Genomic DNA, 11,127 nt, shown 5'->3' with positions numbered 1-11,127 from the left:
AGCTTAAGTGAGATTTTCTTATTATCCACTGTCCGTCGTTCGTCTGTGTGTCCGTCTGTCTGTAAACTCTTCACATTTTCTACTTCTTTTCCAAAACCACGTGCACTGGGCCAATTTCAATTAAAACTTGGCAAACAACATCCTTGGATAAAGGGCTTTCAAGTTTGTTCAAATGCAGGGCCAATAATCACAAAAATGCAAAAATAGGATGGAGTCATTTAATTTAGTTTAGCTTACTTATGACCAAGTGCTGTATTTTCCATATCCAGAAGGGTGAGAAAAGACAGAGAAGGTATGGTATACTATCGTTATGTCTATAACGCTTACATGGCTTCAATTTAATCAGAGATACTTTACTTTCACCTGTCATATTCCATATTCTTCAGATTTTTTTTCTACAGGAGAATTTAGACATATTTATGATCATGTGATTTAAATGTCTCTGTTGAAGAAAAAAATTCAGGAAATTCTAATGCATGTTAGCCTACCTATGTATGTGATGTATCTTTGAAAATAATAATAAATGAATATAGTCACAAAGGGAAGGGAAAAAAAAAAAAAAAGACATTGTGATAAATGTATAAGACACAGTCACTACTTTTACACCCATCCGACACAATCGGGATCGTTATTCTTGAAAAACTGGGACAATAAACATTTGTTCGACGAAAATTTAGTTGAATTTTGACTCTGTTTACAACTTTATAAAGTCATATGTTAAAGATTGATATAGGTAAGATGCTCTATGATATTCTTTATAATGTTGTCAGTGCTACAGAACGGAACCTATGTCACTCTCATCTCATAGAATTACCGAAATTACTACCATTCACTGAAATTACCAAAGAAATGAATGAAATTCGATGCATATAAAGAGGCCAAAATTACCCCAGTATTTAATGTGTTCTTGTATATGTGATCTAGTCACATATGAAATTTCATGAAGATGGAGTAGTTGTCAGAAAAGTACTTGTAATTGGAACCGACTAATGTGAAGCATTATAATATATGCAGTATACTGATATGTACAATACCAGTGAATACCACTGTGTGAAACTAACTTTTAAATCCTGTAGACATTCGGTCCGCAGTCGTTTTATTCATATAGACCACAAAACATTCCTACAGATCAAAATAAAAAAGCACTAAAATTAGCACACGCAAACTGCAATATCTGAAGATGCAAGATATACCGTGAAAAACCTTGCAAATATTACAAACATGGGTTTGTCTTCTGTTTTCAGCATTCTAAAAGAATACTAAAAGCCTCTGAGAATTAGTGCTCAGTGGGTCCCCTAACTCCTAACAGAAGAGCGAATGTGTAGAAATGGCCATCAAGTTACTTAGCAATTACGAAGCCTGTGATCAACGGTGATTAAATGAGATCGTTATTGGTATAGAAACTTGAATTTATTATGTTAAACCCAATACTAAATGCAAAAACAAGGTTTGGATCGGAGAAACTGACAAAAGGTACACGAATATGAAAGTGAAAGTACATGTCAAATAAATTCTGATTCTCCCTTCCCCGCCTCTTGTTAAAAATGGAATACTCTGAATTGAATGATGCATCATTAGATTGTGGAGCATTTTTATGATAAAGGGGTGGGCAGAAACAAATCTGCATAACACAGACATTTATAGGACTTGGTCAGATTTCTTATAGACAAGTCGGTCTATCTTGTGAGTTAATACAGCTAAATCGATGAGGTTATAGCTGATGTTGTGTTAGAACCATTATGCAAATCAGCAGATGCACATAATTACTCAACTTATACTCTTTTCAGAGCAAAAATGAGTTACCAGAAGTTTTATACAAATCCAATCCAGTCCAGTTCCTTGCTGTGCCAGCTTGCGACCATGTGGAAGAATGACATCATGTGTGATGCTGTAATAAGGGCCGGCGCTATCACCACAAAGGTTTGTGAACAATTCTACCCGTATCTCAAATGTTACAGGTTTCCATTACCATGCTTTCACCATGTTCACAGTCGAAGTTAGGAAGAATAAAATGAAATTAGCCTGATTGGATTTTCAATGTTCTGAACTGGAATTCAGTTTTAAAATTGCCTTGTTTCAGGCTCATAGGGTGGTTATGATGGCAGCATGCCCTATGCTTCAGTCGATGGATCATGTTGCATCAGGATCCCAGCTGGAAATTCGACTATCAGCAGACATTAAGCTTCTTTCCATCCAATCCTTCCTTCAGTACTTATACGAGGGATTCATGATGGTGACTGAAGACAACTACAGAGACATTGAAAAGATCGGGCGTCTCTTACAAGTGGACAGTGTCATTAAGTGCTGTGCAGATTTCTGTAAGACTCTCACAGAAAAAACAAGGTCTCTGTCCAGTAGAGACCAGTACCCCTACTCATTCTGTGACATGATTGAATTCCGACATGTCCGATCCTCAGAACTACAGAAAACTATGTCAGAAAGTCATGTCAAAAGGTCAAATGATATGCCAGGGTATGACAACAGTGTCAAAAGAAGCAAATCAAGACACAACAGCGGTCTGACAACAATAACCACTACCAGTAACCTTCTCAACCAATCAAAAACTCACCCAAATGGAAATATTATACAGGACAGTTTGGAGCTCATACAGACAGAGCCGGCAGATACTGGGGGAGCACGTCATAGTATTGGGGTGGGGGTGATCAGTCACAGTGAAAGAAATAAAGAGACTAGTGTCATCGTCCCAAAAGGAGATTGTAATGACCCTGCTGCCACTGCTGTGATGAGCAGTCCTCCTTGTACAACTGCACCCTGTCCGTCTCTCAACACAATGTCTAGAACTCTGTCGTCATCCCTACCTAACAGTCCTGTCAGGGGACAGTCGCGTGGCCTCTGTTCCTCGGCAGAACCGACCTCTAACACAAAGAATGATGGTCCGCGGGACTTAAGTGATAGAACGATGGTGATTGCCAGTTATCAGGCCGACTCCTGCGAACCCAATAAATGTAAAGGTTCTGAGGAACACAGGTAGGTGCAACTCATACTACCATTAGGTGTGACTCTTCAAAATGTTATATTTGCAAGTTGACAAGATGGAAAGCCCGCAGGATTTTGACGGGATCCTGTGTACTGTCAATATCTACGCCGTGTATATGGTAGAGGCGTTACAATATTAGATGCTGATTGTATGGATTATAAGTCTATAGGAATATTTCTCATTACCAGCTCGTTGGAGTTATCGCGCTTTGATGACTCTTGTGCGTCATTGGTAAGAAAATGCACAAATCTCGCGAGCAAGTGCGAGATTACTGGGACATAAACGGAATGAAACGTACATAGCACCCCCCCCCCCTTTTTTTTAAGAGTTAAAATGCATGGTGTATTTTTAAATAAAATTACCATTAGTCAAACCGCATTTTTAAAATATTCTAACACTATCTTATTAAAGATGTTACATGTTTTTTAAACTCCACCACACCTATTTTAAAAATTCCAAACAACGATGTTCTCTGGACATCCAAGTCCATCAATATTTTGTAATTTTCAAATTAGCTTAGATGCAGTTTGGAAACGCATTAGGTGTGTTAATTAGTGTTATAAACGTGTTTAAAAAATGCAGTGTGGCATATACATGTACATGTATATCTCTTGTTCTAAAATATGGAGATTGATTGATTGTGGTGGGGGGGGGGGGGGGGGGGGGTGGGGATGGGGGGGGGGGGGGGGATGTGTACGTGTACGATTACAAAGTCCATGCCATATGAACCTGTCCTAATTGTATGATAAAATAGAATATCCTCATAGTCTGACAGAATAACTTTAAAAACATTAATCACATTGATTACAAGAAAATTTCTTGTGTTGGATGTGCATATAGGTTTTTCCCTTTACAGTTCTTCTTGCGATTGATGCTTTATATCGCACGGTCAGATTTGGCAAATTTAGTAGCTTCTCTCCCTCACATAGTTTAATAAGTTCGTCTGTTTTCTTGTAAGAATAATTAATTCCTAAATTTGACTTTAGAATTTTAATCAGTGTTGTGGTTTGCAGTCGGTTATAATATGTATTCGATACCATTATTCATATTACGTATGCCTAAGTAATGTATTCACATTATGTTGTCCCGGTAGCACGACTTTACACGCCTTTAATTTGAAGAGTTCCACTAATGGAAATGATAAGTATTAGTGTGATATTGTGATACAGATGTGAGTTCTATCTGTCAGTAGTTTGGAATGATTCAGAGTGTGTCGTAAGTTGATATATTAGTGTTTTAATTATATGGTTAATGAACTACAAGTTAATATAAGTCTTGTGATTTTTATCTTGGAAATAACACTAAATGTACTACATGTACTACTAAAAAATAAACAACAGAAAACTAATAAATCTTAAGATTCTGTCATGAAAACTATGCTGTGATAAGATACATGAAAACTATGCTGTGATAAGATACATCTTATTGCATTTTCGTATCATGATACGTATCATATCGTGAGGCGTAATACTTGGGGTACATGTCTATGGAATAGATGTTTATTGAGAATCATATTCTGGCTCAAGTTCAGTATGTTGATTTACAAAATCTCCATGAATATGATATTGAGAGACACTGATATATAACGTAACACTAATTCATAAATATACCAGATTGTTCCTGATTGACATTTGTACTGATACATAATGTAACACTAATTCATGAATACACCAAGTTGTTCCTGACCAAACATTTGTACAATTGTAGTTAAATTTTGAATGGCTGATACAAGAACTTACAACACACAGTAACTGGTTTAAGATGATCAAAGATTTTAATGATCACGAAAGACACAAAGACAGTTTGAACTCTTGGCTACCACGGTTACTCATGTTTTAAAATATGGTTACTGATTTTTCATTTCCAATATTTCAACATATTTTTTTTTCAGGCCAGAGTCCGGTGACCGGCTTTGTCCCGATTTGAGTATTGTGAAGGTGGAATCAAGATCCCATGAGGAGGAGGAGGAGGCAAACAGCAGGCTCAGGGAGCAGGAGCAAGTATCAGCCGATTATAGGGACAGTGGAGGTCACAAACAGAGGTCAAGGACAGAGAGCATTGACACAGATCAGCAGGGAATCATCAGGAGGTCGTGCGATGAAACAGCACAGAATGACGCTTTGAGATGTTCCTCTGGTAGTGTAATTCATCGACATTCGGAGGCCCAGCCATCTTGCCTGCAGGATACCCAGGATCAACAGTCTGCTGCTGATCACAGAAGCTATTACAGATTAAATCATCTAGGTTAGCAGGCACTGCTGTTTAGTTTTTAATGGTTAAAATAAATAAATGATTTTTTGGAGAATGTCCATAATAACCAATATCAGAAAATGTATCATAATGGAGTGATTTTAGGGGATCCATTTGGTTCAGAATAAGGCCCCAGTCCCATTAAAATTGCCATATGATTTTATATCATGAATAAAATTATTTTGATCAAAACTCTCTTCAAAATTTGATTAATTGGAAGAATTTCATTCGATCGATTATACAATTAATCATGCATCAATACCAGGTAAATTAAATCATGGAGATAAAATCAAAATAAATTACCTGTAATTGATATTATGTGATTTGACTAAATGGAGATTAGAATTTTCCCATAGAACAAGCCCAGACTCGATCACCGATGCGAGTCTGAGAGACAATGAACCAGGGCTGAAGTTATTGCAGTCGATGCTGGTATTTGTGAATAGTTTCTTTAGACTGATATGGTTTTTATTTTTGGATACCCACAATTGCTTTTATCTTTCTACTCATCATCCGTGGGAAAATGTAGTACATTTGATTTTCTCCAATGACGACAATAGAAACACACTTCTTTGTTTAAATGATCAGAACATTCCCAGCCGTGTATATTCATTTTGCAGGTAAACTGCCCAAACCGCACACGGTCGGATCCCCTCCTTACACATCAACGTCTGCCACCTCTTCCATGTTCCTATCTTCGTTGTCTGGCATGTCCCACTTAATGCTACCGATGCCTATCCACCACCCCATCACTTCTAAACCATCACATACAGGACTGATCGACCTCTCCGAGGACATCGAGGAGATCCAAAAATCCGGGGACAACCAGCCTTCAGCACAACACAGACTGATGTACATCCCCAACAGGAAGCCATGCACCTGGTGCCAGATTAAGGGGGTGAAGACCAAGTCTGGCTGGTATTGTTATGCCAGTTATAAGTGTGAAGTCTGTGATGTTCCTCTATGTAAACAAGGCAGAGTGTGTTTTCTGGAGTACCACAAACATATAGGGATCCCAGAATCAGAGATTGTCAATCCTAACAATGACTCAAATAGTTCATTTATCTTTGATTTTAACTCAAGTAAGTAGATTTATGAGTGTTTATTGGAGGGTCGATACGAGTTGTACTGTAGGAAGTTGAGAAAATCCTTGAATTGGAAGAGATTACATTTTTTGCCTGTATGTGCATGAACTTTTGATATATTTTTATTTTTGTAGATTATGTGAATATTGATACGAATGCAGAGTGTTGTTTACACTTATAACTGGCTGTATCAGCATACCAGTTAATCATGTTTCTCTCTAAATGAATAACTCATTAACCTTATCCCCATTACATACTCTCTTTTATTGTGTAAGCCCACCTGATCTAAAGGCTTGTGTAAGTTTTATTGATAGATGTGTTTTCTTATGTCTGTACATATGTACATCTATAAAACTTTTTACTTTTCTTAACTTCTCCAGAGCCAATAGATCGTACACAGCTAAAGTTATGGTGAAGGGCTTCAGTTTTCCTCTAATGGAAAGCACTCCTCATTCCAACGAGAGATAACTCGAAACAAAAAGTGAGCATAGGATGGAGTCATTAAGCATTAATCAAAAAATGTAGAAAAATTAGTTGAGAAATACTAAATTTATCCTATTGATATTAAGGCATTCTTATTCAGTGTTGTTTTGAAGTGTGTTCAGACTGTTGCAAGTGTGGTATGTAGGGTAAGAATACAAGATTTTTTAATAGAACCCTCTGATGATTGAAAAATTTTAATTAAGGTTGTTTTTTTTTACAATGATTTAGCAAAAATGTGTTGTCTAAATAACTCTTAAAATCCTTATTAGGTACACAGTTGTTCAATCATGAGCCTTTCAATGGCAGATCTAGATTTTACTGTGGGGGGTTTTGAGGCCCAAAGGCCCAGGGAAAATGTTAAAAAAGATTGATTTAAAATGGTGCATTTTAATGCATTTTCGACTGAACTTCTTGTTCCGTCTTCCTTTCATTTATAATCACCACATCCTTTATAGGTTCGGGTGTGGTAAAAAAAAAAAAGAGAGAAGAGCCAGGGAGTGGGGGGTCCAAACCACCCTAAATCTGCCACTGAGTGGGGGGTCCAAACCACCCTAAATTTGCCACTGCCTTTGCTTCTTGTTAAGCCACTTTTAAAAAGATACCAAAGGTTGATAATGTTCATATCAGGTAAGCATTGTGGATGATGGACTTCTTGCTTTTTCATGGTATATCAATACATGTACAGTTGTGTTTGAATATTAATATTATTATTGATATTATGCCCCCATAATAAGAGATTCAGGGGCCTAAAACTTTTGGTTATTTCATTTGTCTGTTAGTCTGTTTGTTCACAGTTTGTTCACAAGAACTTCAATCTTTACGGTAACGTTTGAACAGTAAGTGCTAGAGCTTTCATATATATATATATATATATATATATATATATATATATATATATTCTTTATTGATGAAGACATACGTCTTATGGCATACATGTTTACAGAAATAATAAGCGAGTTAACAATTGTATGGCATGGCAATATATGGTATGTGACACAATATTGATGTGATTTTATAGACAGAAAATGCTATGTAAGTAAAATATTACATAAATTAAAGGCACAGTAAAGATATTTCCCCCAAATTACACAACTCCTTGAAATTTTTTACACTTAATAACTGTATAAGTGTAAAAACAGACGGTTTTTTCCAATGATACCTCTTGATATATTTCCTACGCAATTCAATAAAGCAAGGGCATTTTAAAATAAAATGAAATTCATCCTCAATATCTAAATTACAAAGTTTACAATAGAAGTTATTTCTTGCAACATTAAAATGATGTCCACTCTCAATGGCAAGATTATGCGAAGACATTCTAATTCTACAATTTTCTTTTTAATAAACATGTGGTATAGCCTTCATCAACATGATCAAGTAAAATTGCAATGAAAAATAGTCATAAATGTACTTATAAATTTTACATCTTGGTGAGGAGTTGATTTGTTCAACAATACTCTGCACAAAAATATCAGTAATTCTTTGCTTAATTATTGGGAAATAAGTATTACAATATACGCCATTATATTCTTGATTACACCATATATGATCCAAACTTTTATCAAATAGTTTGTTTTTTATATGGATAGCCCAATTAATCACATGATTTCCATCTTTTTCAGCTTCTTCGTGTAAACTTTTGTAACATGTTTTCAAAATACAATTTTCACTTTGTAATAATTTAAACCAAAATTTTAAAATTCTAAACCAGCGAACAATGTTCATGGACAGTCTGCCAGTTTCTATATACACCTTAGCATTATTTGTATTTTTCCTGACACCCAGTACAGACTAAACGTATTTCCTGGATATTTGAGATGATAAATAAATTTATATGATAATTATATATTTTTTAATTTATCAAAATATTGAAAATATCATTGAAAAAGTGTTTCCTTAAATGACTTTTTATCTAAATTTCCATGGGATGTTCACCATTTTGGAAATCGTGACGCTGAAAGTTGCTCACCAATACGATGAACCAGTTGCTCATTATCTCTCCTTTAATTCCTACTGTACCAGATAGCCTGCCTCAGTATACACAGCTGACAGTAGCGAGTTCAATGATATGTTGATTGATTGCATATTGTTTAAAGTCCCTCTCGAGAATATTTCACTCACGTCACCATTGCCGGTGAAGGGCTGTAAAATTTAGGCCTATGCTCTGCGCTTATAACCATGGAGTAGGGAGGGAACTTTATCGTGCCTCACCTGCTGTGACACGGGACCTCGGTTTTTACGGTCTCATCCTGAAGGACCGCCCCATTAAGTCGCCTCTTCCGACAAGCAAGGGGGTACTGAGGACCTATTTTAACCCGGATCCCCACGGGACTTGAGATAAATTGTATATATGTGATAGTATATTCATGAAAATTAACATCAATCAATATGGTCATATGTAATCAGGATACGTTTATTAAAATTCTGTAGACAGATCCCCAATGCCTTATGATGTAAATATGTCCTTGAAATAATTATATCTTATTATTATTTATTTATTTTTGAAAGTGTGATATAGAAGTACGATTTGCTTTCGTTAATGCAAAGACATATACATGTATAGCCGTTTAGTAACACGTCTACGGTTAACGATATTCATATGTTGATGTTGGACACATCTTCGCTAGCCAAGGGTGACGATCCACGGTGTTTCTCTATTCAGAATAGAGAAACACCGTGGAATGACACCCTTGGCTAGCGAAGATGGTTTGGACCCCAACACCGTTTAAGCAATATACAGTAGTTCGAGAGTTTTAACAGAGCACTTGCTATTGAATACGTCACAAGAGGATAGTTGTATTTGTTTATCTGTGTTGTAATTTAGCATTTAACCAGATCACATGAAGCTGACTACCGCTGTCACAAATGGAGTTCTTAATCGTTAGCATTAGTTTATCTGTGTTATAATGCAGACAGTTTGTGGCTGTTATTAGCATTTGGAGGAACTACCACGTGATACAGTATTTACGGAAATACCTGATCACTTCCGAGTATGTCCAGTAGTATCATGTACAATGCTAATTAAATTTGACGTCAACCGTCGACAATCTTAATATGACAGAGTAGTCAGTTTCACTGTGAACAATTTTAACAGTTGTCCGACTTTTTTTATTTATTTGTAAACCTGTATGTACAGTGTAGTATAGACGCACGAGAACCTTGCCAAGTGTTCCCCTTTTCTGCTTTGTTGCTGTGCAATTATGAAACTACTAGGAAGTAATGAAAAGCAATGAACTAGGTATCTCATATTGAAATAGCTGGTAATTTTTTTTTATTTGATCGACAGATTTAACATTTTAAGAACAATAGTAAGCTTCATTAGTAACAATCGTGTTTAGGCGTGTGATTTTGTGAAGAATTTAATATATTTATGTTAGATTGTGGGGAGAAAATAAACACTTGTTGTTTTGTGGTTGTTGTTGTTTACTGTCGTCCTTTTGAGAAATAAATTTAATTTTTGAAAATACATAAGCGCTTTATGAAATGTATGCCGGAATGAACCATTGCAGTTCCCGGCCCTGGAAATGGAAATACTGTGTTTATCAAGATTCATGCACGCTTTGTCCACAACTTCGCCTTCACAGGAAATGGTTATCCTTACAATTTGTAAAGATACTAAGCACACACATATTGGCAATTAAAATATGAAGAGATCACTTTCTATACAGATCGAATTCTGATTGTTGTATTGAAATAGTTTGAAAACAAAACTGTAGACCATTATGAGGCAATAGTACATGTACTTTGAATGCGTAATAAAGTACTAGACAAAAAGTTACGCTGCAACAATCCATTATAATTTCACCCTCATTCATCGATCATTTAATGCATAGAAATGTGCATCATTGCAAGTAAATTAAGTAATGACGTTAGGGGAAAAGGCTAGTAATTATTGTTAAAGTTCATATCTGCATGAAAATGTAAACTTCTTCTAGGTTGAATGGCACTTTTAGACATCTTCTACATGTGTCGTACATGCATTGTATGTTCAAGGATATTGACGAAGCACACCGCTCTGTTTGGTGACAACAAGCAGTTTTATTGGAACGGAATATGGTCATTTATAATGATAGTGATGGTGTCAAATTTGGGATTTAGCCAAAAACTATCACATGGAAAATAAACAATTGCCTATGAAATAATAGTAAATGTTTTTACAAAAATAAAACAAACAATGGCTTGCAGCTCAAGCCCAAAACATGGGGGAAACCAATTAAAGAATCTACAAAAATCAATGCTATCAGTGGGGAAGATCGCGTCCATATGTACATGGAATTTTAAAATTACGTAAAAGCAATTATTTACAAATAA

The 11,127-nt window shown here is 35.8% G+C and overlaps 1 protein-coding gene across 2 annotated transcripts; it reads left to right on the top strand.

The window, feature by feature from the left end:
* Positions 1-378: 378 nt before the first annotated feature.
* On the top strand, positions 379-10,228 carry LOC130047077 (uncharacterized). 2 transcript variants are annotated; one of them, XM_056141306.1, is made up of 6 exons: positions 379-733; positions 1,788-1,920; positions 2,081-2,988; positions 4,890-5,242; positions 5,869-6,330; positions 6,714-10,228. In XM_056141306.1, exons 2-6 carry the CDS (start codon positions 1,795-1,797, stop codon positions 6,746-6,748), a joined length of 1,884 nt encoding a protein of 627 aa, XP_055997281.1. In that variant the 5' UTR covers positions 379-733; positions 1,788-1,794; the 3' UTR covers positions 6,749-10,228. The 2 variants fall into 2 exon arrangements, with proteins under 2 accessions (XP_055997281.1, XP_055997282.1); XM_056141307.1 differs by having other exon boundaries at positions 5,869-10,228.
* The last annotated feature ends 899 nt before the right edge of the window (positions 10,229-11,127 follow it).

The sequence above is a fragment of the Ostrea edulis genome, chromosome 6 (genome assembly GCF_947568905.1).
Source record: "Ostrea edulis chromosome 6, xbOstEdul1.1, whole genome shotgun sequence".
NCBI lineage: Eukaryota > Metazoa > Mollusca > Bivalvia > Ostreida > Ostreidae > Ostrea > Ostrea edulis.
The sequence above is the reverse complement of the archived record's forward strand: the minus strand, read 5'-3'. Positions and strand labels throughout refer to the sequence as shown.